The sequence below is a fragment of the Coregonus lavaretus genome (genome assembly GCF_964263955.1).
Source record: "Coregonus lavaretus genome assembly, chromosome: 3".
Taxonomy (NCBI): Eukaryota; Metazoa; Chordata; class Actinopteri; order Salmoniformes; family Salmonidae; genus Coregonus; species Coregonus lavaretus.
In genome coordinates this window covers 37609418-37627488 of record NC_139990.1, presented here as the reverse complement: position 1 = coordinate 37627488, position 18071 = coordinate 37609418, and the positions used below count along the sequence as shown (strand labels likewise).

General features: G+C 42.0%; 1 protein-coding gene across 1 annotated transcript in view; it reads left to right on the top strand.

Moving 5' to 3' along the window:
• Positions 1-14235, top strand: part of LOC311111937 (ankyrin repeat and IBR domain-containing protein 1-like) — a 69880-nt gene extending 55645 nt beyond the window's left edge. Inside the window, 6 exon segments of the mRNA XM_084154866.1 lie at positions 797-942; positions 1472-1650; positions 1883-1934; positions 6064-6166; positions 9298-9341; positions 9683-14235. Of these exon segments, the coding sequence (XP_084010992.1) occupies positions 797-942; positions 1472-1650; positions 1883-1934; positions 6064-6166; positions 9298-9341; positions 9683-10588 (1430 nt within the window). The 3' untranslated portion in view covers positions 10589-14235.
• Positions 14236-18071: the final 3836 nt, after the last annotated feature.

Here is an 18071-nt window from a genome sequence, read left to right as displayed (position 1 = left end):
AGCTCTCTGCAGGTCATTCACTAGGTCCCCCCATGTGGTTCTGGGATTTTTGCTCACCGTTCTTGTGATCATTTTGACCCCACGGGGTGAGATCTTGCATGGAGCCCCAGATCGAGGGAGATTATCAGTGGTCTTGTATGTCTTCCATTTCCTAATAATTGCTCCCACAGTTGATTTCTTCAAACCAAGCTGCTTACCTATTGCAGATTCAGTCTTCCCAGCCTGGTGCAGGTCTACAATTTTTTTTCTGGTGTCCTTTGACAGCTCTTTGGTCTTGGCCATAGTGGAGTTTGGAGTGTGACTGTTTGAGGTTGTGGACAGGTGTCTTTTATACTGATAACAAGTTCAAACAGGTGCCATTAATACAAGTAACGAGTGGAGGACAGAGGAGCCTCTTAAAGAAGAAGTTACAGGTCTGTGAGAGCCAGAAATCTTGCATGTTTGTAGGTGACCAAATACTTATTTTCCACCATAATTTGCTAATAAATTCATTAAAAATCCTACAATGTGATTTTCTGGAGAGAAAAAAATCTCAATTTGTCTGTCATAGTTGACGTGTACCTATGATGAAAATTACAGGCCTCTCTCATCTTTTTAAGTCGGAGAACTTGCACAATTGGTGGCTGACTAAATACTTTTTTCCCCCACTGTAAATAGACCAACACACAGACTGCAATCATACAGTGGAGATGTTTTTAATTACGCTCTAAAATACTTAAATCTATCACATTTCTGAATGTGATATGATGAGTCGGTGTGTGTGAGAGAGGAATCATATTGCATATTAATCTCTCAGGAGAAGGAGGCCCACCTGACACTACGTTCATTGAAGATGCGGTTCTGGAGCTTCTGAAAACGCGCCGCATACTCAAGTGCTCTTACCCCTACGGCTTCTTCCTGGAGACCAAATCCACCAAGAAAGAGATTTTTGAACTTATGCAGGTAGGAACGGATCTTAGAGAAAGGAAGGTGGTTCACTTCACAGTTCACACCAATCATAAAGAACATTTGAAATGTTTGGTCAAAAACCTACTTCCTCTCAAACACTGAGGTTTTAAACGTACTTCCTCTCAAACACTGAGGTTTTAAACGTACTTCCTCTCAAACACTGAGGTTTTAAACCTACTTCCTCTGAAACACTGAGGTTTTAAACCTACTTCCTCTGAAACACTGAGGTTTTAAACCTACTTCCTCTCAAACACTGAGGTTTTAAACCTACTTCCTCTCAAACACTGAGGTTTTAAACCTACTTCCTCTCAAACACTGCGGTTTTAAACCTACTTCCTCTCAAACACTGAGGTTTAAAAAAAGAACAGGTGTTGTTGTGAGGAACCCTTTTTACGCTCTTCGTTAATATGACTTCCTCACACGGCTGGCCGTAAAAACTATACAGCTAAGAGAGATTGTACAAAATACTTTTCCCTCTACAGTTTGTAGCCTTTTTGACTTGCCTCTTCCTGTCTGTGTGTAGACTGACTTGGAGATGGTGACCGAGGACCTAGCTCAGAAAGTAAACCGGCCTTACCTCCGAACTCCGCGCCATAAGATCATCCGAGCTGCCTGTTTGGTGCAGCAGAAGAGACAGGAGTTCCTGGCCTCCGTCGCCCGCGGGGTGGCCCCCAGCGACTCCCCAGAGGCCCCTAGACGCAGGTGGGAACCCCTGACCCCCCCCCCCACAACCCTTACATTAACCCCTGACCCCTCACAAACTCTTTTAGTCCCCAATTCAATCAATTGCAGATCAAGGTCACCCCCACTGTGGGTTCACTCAGCATGTTTTCTTGTGCAGTTGCTGTGTTCTGTTCTCTCTCCACTAATTGAAGTGTTTTTAAAAAACGTAACAGAATAACTGCTATTACAGTTGTACTTTTTATATTTCCAGTTTTGGAGGTGGAACGTGGGACTGGGAGTATTTGGGCTTTGCATCTCCTGAGGTAAGTAAATATCTAGTTAACTAACTGTTGTAGGTATGAATATCTAGCTAAATGTCAACGACCTCTGTGAATGTCTAGTTAATCAGTATGTGAGTGACTATTAGAAAGTTAATAGAGCTACTTAATACATCATGTGACTATTAGAAAGTTAATAGAGCTACTTAATACATCATGTGACTATTAGAAAGTTAATAGAGCTACTTAATACATCATGTGACTATTAGAAAGTTAATAGAGCTACTTAATACATCATGTGACTATTAGAATAAGTTTCCAGTTGGTTAAATGTTGCATATGGTTTAATAACAACAGTGTTCCAGCTAGAAGGTATAGATATGCTGGGAAGTATAGAGAAGGTATTGAGAGATGCAGTATATATACATTATTTAATGATCTGCTGGAAGGTCTGTTCCATTAAGATCTCCCTGAGGAACCTCTCAGTACTGGGAGGATCAGGGAATGATCAGAGCACAGAGAACTGTCTTAATACAGGAAGCCTGCAGCAGGTATAACTTACTACTACTGAAGACACAAGTATCATTCAGAGAAGCCTGCAGATCAGATTCAGTTACTTGTGTTTTTAGAATAGTAACATAAATGATACTGACACGAATGTGAATTTGTGACAGAACGATTGGAGAGCATTCATTATTAACATTAACACAAGCAGCAGCAATACTACAGTAGATGGGTATATTCTGTCTGACCATGTTATACAGTAGATGGGTATATTCTGTCTGACCATGTTATACAGTAGATGGGTATATTCTGTCTGACCATGTTATACAGTAGATGGGTCTATTCTGTCTGACCATGTTATACAGTAGATGGGTCTATTCTGTCTGACCATGTTATACAGTAGATGGGTCTATTCTGTCTGACCATGTTATACAGTAGATGGGTCTATTCTGTCTGACCATGTTATACAGTAGATGGGTCTATTCTGTCTGACCATGTTGTACAGTAGATGGGTCTATTCTGTCTGACCATGTTATACAGTAGATGGGTCTATTCTGTCTGACCATGTTATACAGTAGATGGGTCTATTCTGTCTGACCATGTTATACAGTAGATGGGTCTATTCTGTCTGACCATGTTGTACAGTAGATGGGTCTATTCTGTCTGACCATGTTATACAGTAGATGGGTCTATTCTGTCTGACCATGTTATACAGTAGATGGGTCTATTCTGTCTGACCATGTTATACAGTAGATGGGGCTATTCTGTCTGACCATGTTATACAGTAGATGGGTCTATTCTGTCTGTCCATGTTTGCCAGGGTTGTGGGTTCGTTTCCCACGGGGGGCCAGTATGAAAAAATTAATGCACTCACTAACTGTAAGTCTGCTAAATGACTAAAATGTAAAATGTAGATGGGTCTCGTCTGTCTCTTTAATAGTCAGGGCAGAACATCTCCTTCTACTCTGGATGCCATATTCGCTTGGATCGACCCCCCCCCCCCCTTCCTCCTCTTCCTCCTCCTCCTCATCTTCCTCTTCCTCCTCCTCTTCTTCATCTTCCTCCTCCTCATCTTCATCTTCCTCCTCCTCAACTTCCTCCTCCTCCTCCTCATCTTCCTCCTCCTCTTCATCATCTTCCTCCTCCTCTTTCCCCCAGGATACCCATAAGTCATCAGTATTGGAACATTGCATATAAGATGAAGATGCGTCCCTCTACAGATTCACTCATCTCTTCTGTTCCTCCTTGTAGTTAATGAAGCTTACATTTTCCCTGGAATGGATTGACAATGCCTTACGTCTGTAATGCCGTCATCTCTGTATCATAACAATACTTGCTACCGGCATGTTTTGGCTTTTCTTTTTGTTAAACCGTGCATACATACAACCTCTGTATGAACAATTTAAAAATAGATGACTGACTCCCCTCTAGTTAAAATGCTTTGGAGATGTGAAATCTGAAGGCATGAAATCTGAGAGGGTGTTTGATATGCCGTCTTTTTATACAGTATTTGTTAATGTCTTTGATCTTATGAGCTGCATGAGGATTGGGTGGATGAGGACATTCCATGTAATTATTTCTGTCAGTGGTGGGTGCCAGAAGGTCTGTGTGCCAAGACAGCTTGGGGGCCACTGGTGCTGATCTTAGAAGGAGTACGTGATGGAATATCCTATGAGGCATAGTGCACTATATAGGGAATAGGGTGCCATTTCAGATACAAGTTGTCTTGCCTACTACTTACTAAAACTGCATGCTGTGTACTAATCATACTACATACTATTTAGAACGTACTGTTTAGTAAAAACGACTGCAGTAAGCAAGACATATCAACATACTAGGCTAATCCATCCTGAGAATGCGTCATCTAATGTGCATTTGCGTTGATTCCTGCCATTGGTTCATTTGGGCACAGAGCCTCCCCTTTATCAGCTGATTGTCAGCTGTTGTCAGACATTCTCTTTCTCTAAAGTGTGCAGAGAATTTTACTAGATGAAAAGCTGAAATGTATATAACATCCTGGCATTTAAAGCAAACAATCAACATTTCTAATACGATAAAACGTTATATTTTCACATAGCTAAAATGCCTACCATTGAGAACGTGCAGTCTGTTAGCTGTCATGATGATGAATATATAGAGATGTTATTGAGCCATTATGCTGACCCATTACTTTCACTGTCCTGCCATCCTCCTCAGAGCATCATGGTGGTTTGGTATAGGGTCAGTTCCATTTTGATTCCCAGAACCATTAAGGAATTTAATGGAATTATTTTGGAGAAATTCCATGTCCGATTCAACTGGCGGGAACTGACATGGAATGGTCCCAAACTCTGTATGCTATGATACCATGATGGCTGTCTGCCAGGGGTTCAGACAGTGCTGTGATACCATGATGGCTGTCTACCAGGGGTTCAGACAGTGCTGTGATACAATGATGGCTGTCTGCCAGGGATTCAGACAGTGCTGTGATACCATGATGGGTGTCTGCCAGGGGTTCAGACAGTGCTCTAATACCATGATGGCTGTCTGCCGGGGGTTCAGACAGTGCTGTGATACCATGATGGCTGTCTGCCAGGGGTTCAGACAGTGCTGTGATACCATGATGGCTGTCTGCTAGGGGTTCAGACAGTGCTGTGATACCATGATGGCTGTCTGCCAGGGGTTCAGACAGTGCTGTGATACCATGATGGTTGTCTGCCAGGGGTTCAGACAGTGCTGTGATACCATGATGGCTGTCTGCTAGGGGTTCAGACAGTGCTGTGATACCATGATGGCTGTCTGCCAGGGGTTCAGACAGTGCTGTGATACCATGATGGTTGTCTGCCAGGGGCTCAGACAGTGCTGTGATACCATGATGGTTGTCTGCCAGGGGTTCAGGCAGTGCTGTGATATCATGATGGCTGTCTGTCAGGGGTTCAGACAGTGCTGTGATACCATGATGGCTGTCTGCCAGGGGTTCAGACAGTGCTGTGATACCATGATGGCTGTCTGCCAGGGGTTCAGACAGTGCTGTGATACCATGATGGCTGTCTGCCAGGGCTTCAGACAGTGCTATGATACCATGATGGCTGTCTGCCAGGGGTTCAGACAGTGCTGTGATACCATGAAGGCTGTCTTTTTGCCTCAGTGGATCGATGTTAACTTTTTCTGCCCATTCCCAAAAGCATTTGGTGCGGGTACAGTTAGGTCCTAAAGCTTAGGCTTACGCACTAATGCCAGATATCCTCAAATAATGAAAGAAAAACCTCAATGTAGCCTATAGATATAAATTGCACAAGAATTATACATTTTTGGATTTTTTAAGGTATTGTTTTCTCTTTATTCAACCCGCCACCCACCCGCCCGGCCTTCATCCACACAATGTTTCATGACCCTCAACCCACCCGCCCCGCGGATATAACCGCGGGGACTGCGGGTTATGAGTCAACCCGCGCATCACTATCAGACAGTGGATGTCTGGAGAATGTGGCTCTATCTCAATTTGTCTTTCTGGGATTCAGTGTATCCCTCACCTCCTTTAACTGCATTGGATGAGAATGTCAGAGGTCCGAATAGAGAGGATGTGAGGAGTCAAGGAAATGCAATTGAGATTCTCCCAATATGTGTGTACGTTATGACGTACGACCTGTGACCTGTGACGTCATCATGTGTTATGTGGTTGTCCCTACAGGAGTATGCAGAGTTCCAGTACCGGCGGAGACACAGAGATCGTCAGCAGAGGAGACAGAGAGGGGACATTCCCGATCTTGACGAACCTAGCGACAGCACTTTAAGTAATAATGAATCAATAACTAAAAGATAGATGGATAGATACTATAGCTTTTTCTAGATGCTAAACTAGCAATCACAGTGCTTTAAACTAGCCATCACAGTGCTTTAAACTAGCCATCACAGTGCTTTAAACTAGCCATCACAGTGGGGGAAAAAAGATTATATTCAGCTGAAAGACGATGCCCAGAGCTTATCCATGATGTTGCACAACGATTTAAGTCAATAAGTCCGATGCGCTCAGGGTTTTGTTACATAGCCTATCATTTGAGCGGCGTGCATCATGAACAAAGTCATTGTAGCCTATCATTTCACTTCCTCTGTGAGAACCATGAGCACAGGATGTCTGACTTGGCTTTGCTGTACCGCTGCCAAATAGCCTTCCATCAGAGCCACTGTTATTGGATGACAATTTCAGAATTTTAACAGACTTCTATCCGGAAAATAGCTTACCAAAGGTTTAGATAAGGTTAGCAAGCTAGCTAGCTACCCTGACCGCTGTCCGTGTCAGAGTCCTAGTGGGTATATTTCTCTCCAGTCCACGTGGAATTCACGGCGATGTTCAGACCCCCAATTCCTGAATATGTATTAGGCGCACTAGAGGTCTTCATTGGTCCAAAAATGTGGACCTGTTCCGAAATGGATCCGTGGCTTTCCCACCCGACCCGATATTCATGAATACATTTTCAAAAAATGGAGACCCGTTCCGAATGGACCCAAGGGCAGTCAGACCCGTTCCGAAAAGGCCCATGGGAAAAACCAACCCAAACAGACCCGTTCTGGTTCGGATCCGAGACCCGTTCAGATACCAGAGTAGAGAGAGAGAAATAAACCTCCAGCTGGTCGCTGCCAGCGCCATCAATAAACAAGCCATATTGGCCAAATGATCCACTGTTATGTGTCCTTAAAAACTGCCTATAACAAATTGCAGCAAAAAAACTATTTGTTGTGTTTCGATCTGTAGCATATTAAAAACTTTATAGTCTATTGTTTTATTGGTTTTTTAACTTCCTAAAACAATAATTGTCCACCTCGCGGGTTCAGCTGTTGGAGATTTGAGCACTAAATGCATCAGGGCATTGCATGCATAGGCCTATAGGCTTCGGTGTCCTCTGTATAATATTAATATTAAATCAACATAAAGGAAGAGAAGCTTTTAGTTTGAGCCCTAGAGAGAAAGAAAGTGATATGCCGGAACCATGTTCCCGACACCGACATGAATGTCTTTATTCTTGTCAGATAGGCTAAAGCTGCTATACAGATACAGGCGTACAGGAGGCTAATTTGTAAATCGATCAGAATATATATTTATAAAAATAAGCATTATTGTTAGATTAAAAGAGTAACTGTGGCCTAAAACATTCTTCCTCATCTAAAGTTCAACTGTCGGAGTCAGTTGGAGTGCTGGTGCGTTCTGCCTTCGTAGGCCTGCTGTAGCTAAGCCTAATAATAGCCACACCAATCCTTCACAAAAGTTTCTTAACTTTATTAGGGTAATAATCAATATCACACAGTCCATTTGGCCGCACCAGCGTTCTTCTCGTCTTTGTTCACTTGTCCCCGAGGACATTCCCCTGTAGCTCAGTTGGTAGAGCATGGCGCTTGCAACGCCAGGGTTGTGGGTTTGTTTCCCACGGGGGGCCAGTATGAAAATGTATGCACTCACTAACTGTAAGTCGCTCTGGATAAGAGCGTCTGCTAAAATGACTAAAATGTAAAATGTAATTCCCCTTCTCAGCTTCTCGTCAGCATACTCTTTCTCCTCTGTCATTTTACTTCAATAAAAAAAGGCCTCCATCTTCGCAATCAACAGTAGCCTGGCAAAGGCTCCTTTCAGTCACTCTCTCTCTCCTTGTCCTCAGCAGGCGCACGTGAGGTGAGCAGCTGGAACCAGTTTCAGCTGGACATAAGCGATATGTTTTATTGAGTTGCAATAGGCTGAAACGGATAACAAGCTCGCTCAGTTCTCATAACGTTTACATGACATAACCTCACACATGTTAAATTAACAGAGGACGGGTCCAGTTAGTAAATCTACTTTAATTGCACATACCCGAGACCCGTGGCAATTATATCAGACCCGATCCGGACCCACTCAGGTCCCGGGTAGGATCTCGGAATTTCAACCTGTTGGACCCGTGAAGACCTCTAGTTCGCACCCCCAATTCCTGAATATGTATTAGGAGCCTAGGTCATTATTCGGAGGTGGAACTAAACAGGCATTTCTGCTCTAGGACAGGAATTCCATTGAAATAGGGGCGGCCCTGTGGGTGTGGCTTTAAACAAGCCATCACACTGCCAACTCACATCATCTCACTACTAATGTGTAGCACCCACTGTATGTGTTTGCAGGTATCTGTCTACCTGGTATTTCTATAGGATATCCAGCTATGACTGTATGTGTTTTCAGGTATCTGTCTACCTGGTATTTCTATAGGATATCCAGCTATGACTGTATGTGTTTGCAGGTATCTGTCTACCTGATATTTCTATAGGATATCCAGCTATGACTGTATGTGTTTTCAGGTATCTGTCTACATGGTATTTCTATAGGATATCCAGCTATGACTGTATGTGTTTTCAGGTATCTGTCTACCTGGTATTTCTATAGGATATCCAGCTATGACTGTATGTGTTTGCAGGTATCTGTCTACCTGGTATTTCTATAGGATATCCAGCTATGACTGTATGTGTTTCCAGGTATCTGTCTACCTGGTATTTCTATAGGATATCCAGCTATGACTGTATGTGTTTGCAGGTATCTGTCTACCTGGTATTTCTATAGGATATCCAGCTATGACTGTATGTGTTTGCAGGTATCTGTCTACCTGGTATTTCTATAGGATATCCAGCTATGACTGTATGTGTTTGCAGGTATCTGTCTACCTGGTATTTCTATAGTATATCCAGCTATGACTGTATGTTTCCTATACGTTTCCTAAAAGGCTGATGTGTTTTTGTCCCCATTAATGGGTCAGTGTTTTCACCACATGAATGACTGCTTTCCTGGAAAAGGTAACATAGGAATAATAGCTAGCTTTTCCTTTGCTGGGAAGGCCTTGAATGGTTTGAGCTCTGAGTTTGTCAGTGTGATTGTTCTGTTACATTGACTGACTGGGTTTTTATTCATGAACAGACACACAGGAAATTGGAGGTGGTCGAAGACACGGTCCCCCCATGGTGAGTTCAGTGTTTTCATGTCGTCTGTGTATTCGTCTTCCTCCCTGCCAACGATTTATCTCTTATTATATAAGCCAGATAGTTTATTGACAAAATACATTTCGGGACCAATGTCAAGTTCAGACTTGCCGGTATAAAATTGTTTTATTTCTTACTTTTGATAACATTTTCTTTACTGTCTGTCTTCACACAAATGTATCTTACGTCATAACAACACCTTACAAGACATAGAAACAGCACCAATAGGTTTAAACAGACTAAATATTTATATTCTACAAGACCTTCGTCCCTCTTTCCACATGAAATGCATACTTTCCCCCATCGTTATGTTTGTGTTACAGGGCTTGGGCTCATTGGATGAGGACGATCCCAACATCCTGTTGGCTATCCAGCTGTCACTCCAAGAGTCTGGGTTGGCGATGGGCGGGGACACTCCAGACTTCTTGTCCAATGAGGCATCCCTGGGGGCCATCGGCACCTCCCTCCCCTCCAGACTGGACGCGGGGCCCCAGGGGGTGGAGGTGGGGCCCCGGGGAGCCATCAGCAGCTCAGAGCTCCTGGAGCTGGGGGATAGTCTCATGAGACTAGGCAACATGAGGACAATCAGCAGCCAGCACCAGTATGAAGGGTCTCCAGGGGTCCAGGCCCCACACCAGCACTACAGCAACCACAATCTCAACCCATTCAGGGAGCCTTCTTCAGGTGGGGCTCTATTCTCATCATCCAGTGATACTACGGACTCCACTACCACCACCTCAACAGGGCTCCAGGACCCCTCACACCCCAACACTAACCTGCTGGGCAACATCATGGCCTGGTTCCATGACATGAACCCTCAGAGCATCACCCTCATCCCCTCCACCACCACCACCTCCTCAGACACAGACCTAGACTTCAACACAGCAGCACAGACCACAGCCAGCACTAACCTCCACCAGCCCCATGCCAAGCCCCAGGGGGGTGAGGGCGAGCTGGGGGAAGATGGGGACTGTTTCCCCTTCCTTTCCCAGGGCCTGGAGGAGATGGAGGCTGAGAGGGAGAGGCCCACCCAGCTAGACCTGGTGGTGGGGTTGGAGGCCATGGCCCCGCCCTGCATGGTGACTTCCGGGACAGGGGACCGGGGCGGGGAGAGGCTCGGTGGGGGTAACGTCGTTCACGTTGACACACCCATGTGTGACTCTGTGACCTCTGACCTTCTGCCGAGCACCAGCTCTTCAGAGTGGGAGGAGCAGATACACCTGGTCTGATTGGTGGAAAAATCTAAGTGGGAGGAGGAGACACACCTGGTCTGATTGTGATTGGATGAAAACTCTGAGTTGGAGGAGCCAACTCTCCTGGTCTGATGGAAGACAGAAGCCTTCAGAGGGATAAAACCACTGACATGCAGAGCGAAAGAGGACCAATCCTTACTGAGAGGGGACATTACCAAGTAGCCAGTGATGGTGTTGGGGGAATTAATCCTGACTTGATTGTAGTGCAGTAGAAGATATATTATGAGGAATGGAGTGTATTTCACTTTCCAGTGTTTACAAGTATACATCAGACACTTGATAGCTGATCTAAATTGGCATGTGATGCCCCCAGGGTATTTACATTTTTTTTGTCATTTAGCAGACGCTCTTATCCAGAGCGACTTACAGTTAGTGAGTGCATACATTTTTTCATACTGGCCCCCCGTGGGAATCAAACCCACAACCCTGGCGTTGCAAGCGCCATGCTCTACCAACTGAGCTACACGGGACTGGATGACTGGATGGATTCCTATAAAGCGGGATGGAAGATGTTTGAATGGGTGTTATTGGTATTATATTACCCAAATGGATATTTGCTGATAAGATGATGATGATAAGTTGCTTCTCTCAGATGATCTGTTTTAGATTACAACATGAGATGATGCAGTATTATAGTGCATTATTATAGTCAATACATTTGCAGGAGTTTTTGATCTAATATTTTCTGATATTGATAATAATATATATTTTTTAATTCCGCTGGAGTATAAGAGCCTACTGTATTGTGTTTGGACTTGGTTCTGAGGGAGGTTGTAATCAGCTGTACGGGAGAGTTCTGAGGGAGGTTGTAATCAGCTGTACAGGAGAGTTCTGAGGGAGGTTGTAATCAGCTGTACAGGAGAGCAGTGCCGTGCTGTGATGCGTGTTTCTAGTAGTTTTATTATACCAATATAACAGTGCTCTCAGTCCCATCCAGATCTGCCTAATGTGTCGGTAAGTTGTTAGGTGCCAAACACTGGCTAACAAAAGCACAGTTTGTAATCACCAAGTGGACTCCAAGCGAATTGTGCCTGATTAGATCTATTAGACCTTGTTGTACTGAACCCATTAGAAGACTGACTGACAGTATTCGTAAAGATACACAGGCTAGCAGCCCTGACAGGAGAATAGAAAGTAACATAATCGTTGCTGCTGCTGTTCGCTCAGTAGGAAAACAACAGTAGTAAGAGAAGAATTGTAATCAGATACTTGTTTATACCTAATCACTGTAGTAATGATGTCACTGGTCATTCTAAACTAGTATAGGGCTGCTTTCTCAGACACACAGTAAACCTAGTCCTGGACTAAACATCACTTTCAATGGAGATTCTCCATTGACCCTGCTTTCTAGTCCAGGACGAGGTTCAGGCCTAATCTGTGTCCAGGAAACCAGCCCATAAAGCTAAATAAACTCTTATAAAGTTCAAGCCTTGATGGGACTCAGCAACTACAGTAGAGGGGTTCAGCGGGTCTTAAAAACGGTTCTCTACACAGTTCATTACAGTGCCTTTATGTCAATCTTTTTTAATTTATTGCCACATTTTCCTGAGGTCTTACAGAAATTAATGGTGTGTAGCTACACTATATATATGAAAGTATGTGGACACCCCTTCAAATTAGTGGATTCGGCTATTTCAGCCACACCCGTGGCTGACCGGTGTATACAATCAAGCACACAGCCATGCAATCTCCATAGACAAACATTGGCAGTAGAATGGCCTTACTGAAGAGCTCAGTGACTTTCAACGTGGCACCGTCATAGGATGCCACCTTTCCAACAAGTCAGTTCGTCAAATGTATGCCCTGCTAGAGCTGCCCCGGTCAACTGTAAGTGCTGTTATTGTGAAGTGGAAACATCTAGGAGCAACAACGGCTCAGCCGCGAAGTGGTAGGCCACACAAGCTCACAGAATGGGACCGCCGAGTGCTGAAGTGCGTAACACGTAGAAATCATCTGTCCTCGGTTGCAACACTCACTACCGAGTTCCAAATTGCCTTTGGAAGCAATGTCAGCACAATAACTGTTCGTCAGAAGCTTCATGAAATGTGTTTCCATGGCCAAGCAGCCGCACACAAGCCTAAGATCACCATGCGCAGTGCCAAGCGTCGGCTGGAGTGGTGTAAAGCTTGCCGCCATTGGACTCTGAAGCAGTGAAAACGCATTCTCTGGAGTGATGAATCATGCTTCACCATTTGGCAGTCTGACGGACTAATCAGGGTTTGGCGGATGCCAGGAGAACGCTACCTGCCCGAATGCATAGTGCCAACTGTAAAGTTTGGTGGAGGAGGAATAATGGTCTGGGGCTGTTTTTCATGGTTTAGGCTCCTTAGTTCCAGTGAAGGGATATCTTAACGCTACAGCATACACATTCTAGACGATTCTGTGCTCCCAACTTTGTGGCAACAGTTTGGGGAAGTTCCTGTTTCAGCATGACAATGCCCCCATGCACAAAGCGAGGTCCATACAGAAATGGTTTGTCGATATCGATGTGGAAGAGCTTGACTGGCCTGCACAAAGCCCTGACTTCAACCCCATTGAACACCTTTGGGATCAATTGGAACGGTGACTGCGAGCCAGGCCTAATCGCCCAACATCAGTGGCCGACCTCACTAATGCTCTTGTGGCTGAATGGAAGCAAGTCCCCGCAGCAATGTTCCAACATCTAGTGGAAAGCCTTCCCCAGAAGAGTAGAGTCTGTTATAGCAGCAAAGAGGGGACCAACTTCATATTAATACCCATGTTTTTGGAATGAGATGTTCGACGAGCAGGTGTCCACATACTTTTGGTCATGTAGTGTAAAAACTACAAAGACACGTTATAGAAATTCCGCTCATAAAACTAACACGTGTCCAAACTTGATACTTTTTAAATACATTTTTATATCCATTTGTAGCCTCCTTTAGTGTGGTTCCAGATTGTTTCCGGTGCGTTTTATATAATGCATTTATTAAGTATAACTGTGATTTTACTTGATGATGTATATTGAACACTGTTTGACATATCTGTGGGTCGATAACTGAACTACAAGTTTATGACGAGAGTTGACTTTGGAAAGGTATCTGTAAAGTGTATTCTGCAGCAGAAAACACTATATATTGAAAAACTGACTTATTTATTTAAATTGAACGTTTCTTATTACGATTGAAAATGGATATCAAGATATACTTAATAACTGATTTGAAAAAAATAAGATGTATTGATTTATCGTCTATAAAGTATATGTGAAATATAAATAATATTGATATTTCAAAGTTTCACTTTTGGAATTGATCTTTATCCAATCTAGTGTGATTTGTATTGAAGTAAACGTAAATTGACCATTGAAACAACCGCTAAAGAAACGTATTGCATTTAGCAACCGTTAAGCTGTGAGCGCCATACATGGAGCTGGTGAACTTGTGGGAGTAATGTAAATCGGTTGAGTTGTCCTTGATGTAACAGTATGATGTGCATGAAATGAGTAAAACAGAAAATAACGTTGAATTTGGACATTCTTAGCATTTTATTATAAAGCAACTAATCCTTGAAATGCTATTTGCACTTTCATAGTCTATACTTTATACATTCCCTCTTTATATGAAAAACATACTGTTTGATGTGTTGCCAATAAACCTTGAGTTTTACGACTGATTGGAATGTATTTTTTTCTATACAAAAACATTAAAATCTATATCAATCTTAACCAGTGCTTTCTATTGAGTTTTACATTTACATTTTAGTCATTTAGCAGACGCAATGTTATTTTTGTTATAAAACGTACAAATCTATATTTCTATCATCACCGCTTTCTATTGAGTTTTACTTCTGAGTGGAATGTTATTTTTTATTATAAAACATTCAAAACAAATAAAACGTTCACCAATGCTTTCTATTATCTACATTCATACAGTGTCTTCAGAAAGTATTCTTACCCATTGACTTATTCCACATTTTGTTGTTACACCCTGAATAATTTTTTTATTAAAATATGTTTTTTCCTCACTCATCTACACACAATACCCCATAATGACAAAGTGAAAACATTTTTGTAGAAATGTTTGCTAATTTATTGAAAATGTAATACAGAAATATCTCATTTACGTAAGTATTTACTCCACTGAGTCAATACGTTAGAATCACCTTTGGCAGCGATTACAGCTGTGAGTCTTTCTGGGTAAAAGGCACTGCATGGTCAATCCAACGTCTGCATTGGCCATGCAGCATTTACAGTGATATGGCCTCTGCAGAAGTCAGGACATTCATACTTCTTGCGCTTAGCGTAGCAGAGCTGTTGTGAAGGAAGATGTCAAGGAAGTGAGTTTGTGTTCATACAGGACCTCCCGCCCTCAGCTACTGTCAACCAATCATGTCAATGTGGAGTTATATGGAGCCCTCCGCATTGTTTCAAAATTTGAGAGGCACACGGCGATGCGGTATGGAGCTCAATTTGGCCTCCAGAGGCGCCGCAATTGCGTCACACCATCCATACGGCGCCTCAGACCACATTTTCGGATCAAGCTTAAATTGGCTCTTAGTCTCTAAGAGCTTTGCACACCTGGATTGTACAATATTTGCTCATTATTCAAGCTCTGTCAAGTTGGTTGTTGATCATTGCTAGACAGCCATTTTCAAGTCTTACCATAGATGTACAAGCTGAATTAAGTCAAAACTGTAACTAGGCCTCTCAGGAACATTCAATGTCATCATGGTAAGCAACTCCAGTGTAGATTTGGCCTTGTTTTAGGTTATTGTCCTGCTGAAAGGTGAATTTGTCTCCCAGTGTCTGTTGGAAAGCAGACTGAACCAGGTTTTCCTCTAGGATTTTGCCTGTGCTGAACTCTATTCCATTTATTTTTATCCTAAAAAACTCCCTAGTCCTTGCCGATGACAAGCATGCCCCTAACATGATGCAGCCACCACCATGCTTGAAAATATGAAGAGTGGTACTCAGTGATGTGTTGTATTGGATTTGCCCCAAACATAACGCTTTGAATCCATGACATAAAGTTAATTTCTTTGACACATTTTTTTCAGTTTTGCTTCAGTGCTTTACTGCAAACAGGATGCATGTTTTGGAATATTTTTCTTCTGTACAGGCTTCCTACTTTTCACTCTGTCATTTAGGTTAGTATTGTGGAGTAACTACAATGTTGTTGATCAATCCTCAGTTTTCTCCTATCACAGCCATTAAACTCTGTGACTGTTATAAAGTCACCATTGGCCTCATGGTGAAATCCCTGAGCGATTTCCTTCCTCTCTGGCGACTGAGTTAGGAAGGACGCCTGTGTCTTTGTAGTGACTGGGTGTATTGATACACCATCCAAAGTGTAATTAATAACTTCACCATGCTCAAAGGGATATTCAATGTCTTTTTTTCTTCTTATTATTACCCATCTGCCAATAGGTGCCCTTCTTTGCGAGGCATTGGAAAACCTCTCTGGTCTTTGTGGTTGAATCTGTTTGAAATTCACTGCTTGACTGAGGGACCTTACAGATAATTGTATGTGCGGGGTACAGAGATGAGGTAGTCATTCATAAATCATGTTAAACGCTATTATTGCACACAGAGTCCATGCAACTTATTATGTGACTTGTTAAGCACATTTTTACTGCTGAACTTAGTTAGGCTTTCCATAACAAAGTGATTAAATACTTGTCTAAAAACTCAATACATTTCAGCTTTTCTTTTTTTCAATATTTAAGGGGGTGGATCATCTTTAATATTGCCGATAGATTGTGGCTTCCGTTAAAGTAAATGTTTGCATCATATCCAATCCCCTTATATGTTTTTAAAATATATTTTCCTTTATTATTTTCCACTAACCCTACCTCCCTTCCCCTAATTGGAGTAAACTAGTGGGAAACAACAAATAGGCTTGCTTCTACTTCCAGCTACCTACTAAATACAGTACATTTTACGGACACAGTATATTTTACATTAGTTATCTCGTTATTTTTAGTCCCACCCTTCAGCTCCACTCAACCCATCCCATCTATCTCTGAAGACCATCCAGTTTTTTTCTATTTGCCATATATTTTTCAACTGTGCTGTGATGTTTCACAAAAGTTCTGAACCTTTCTATTCTAATAGTTTCTACAGTTTGTAAATTAAAGATAGACATTTTTGCTAAGAGTATTATTATATTTTTGATCGATTGACTATGACATTTCAAATCACCCAGCAGTGCTATTTGCAGAGGTAAATGTTGCATTTCTTCTGCCGTTCCTGAAACTGCGACCAAAAACAAGCTACATATGGGCAGTACAAAAACAAATGATCTAATGATTTTGTCTCTTTGCAGCAAAGTCTGCAGAGCTGGGATGGCTGTATCCCCCCATATATATCACATTATATTGGTTGCAATAATTTTGTATAATAATGTAAATGGAAAAACTCGAAGTTTGGAATCTGACATAGTTTTGTTCATCAGTTCATAAACCATATGCCATAGAATCGGTACATCGAAAATCTCTTCTCAACTATTTTGCAATATATATGGCACAGCTGTACATTTTGTGGTCCTTAAATTAAACTGGTATACTTTTTTATTTATCACAATTTCCTTTAACCAATGTTGGTCTTTAATGCCGACAGACAAGCTCCTCACTTTCTTCCCCTTCCACTTACCTCTTCCATTTTTGTGGTAATGCTGCAATTAGTTGGTTGTAATTTTGAGTAGAGCAAACATTTCCATATATTTTTGGTAGCTGCATGTGTGACAACTCCACCAGTCCTATTTATATAATTTACAAAGATTATACAGTTTTTAAAAATTTCTTTCCAAAAATATAGCTTTTTAAAAAATCAATTAGTATATTTGAGTTTAACCGTAATATTTGTTCTGTCTTTTCTGGTGGATTAAACTGAAATTGCAACCAACTTTATGAGGCTGTGGAGGGATCCAAATTGTGGATTTAAAAGAAAACAATCATTAGTGTACAATGACATCTTTGTTTTTAAGCCCTGGATTTCTAGCCCCTTGATATTGTTGGATCTGATTTTAACAGCTAACATTTTGATGGCAATAATAAATAGATATACCGATAGTGGACAACCTTGTTTAACTCCTCTTGACAGTTGAATACTTTCTGAGAAGTAGCCATTATTTACTATTTTACACATAGGGTTACTATACATAACTTTAACCCATTATATAAGATATTCTCCAAAATTGAAATATTCCAGGCATTTATATACACTGCTCAAAAAAATAAAGGGAACACTTAAACAACACATCCTAGATCTGAATGAATGAAATAATCTTATTAAATACTTTTTTCTTTACATAGTTGAATGTGCTGACAACAAAATCACACAAAAATTATCAATGGAAATCAAATTTATCAACCCATGGAGGTCTGGATTTGGAGTCACCCTCAAAATTTAAGTGGAAAACCACACTACAGGCTGATCCAACTTTGATGTAATGTCCTTAAAACAAGTCAAAACGAGGCTCAGTAGTGTGTGTGGCCTCCACGT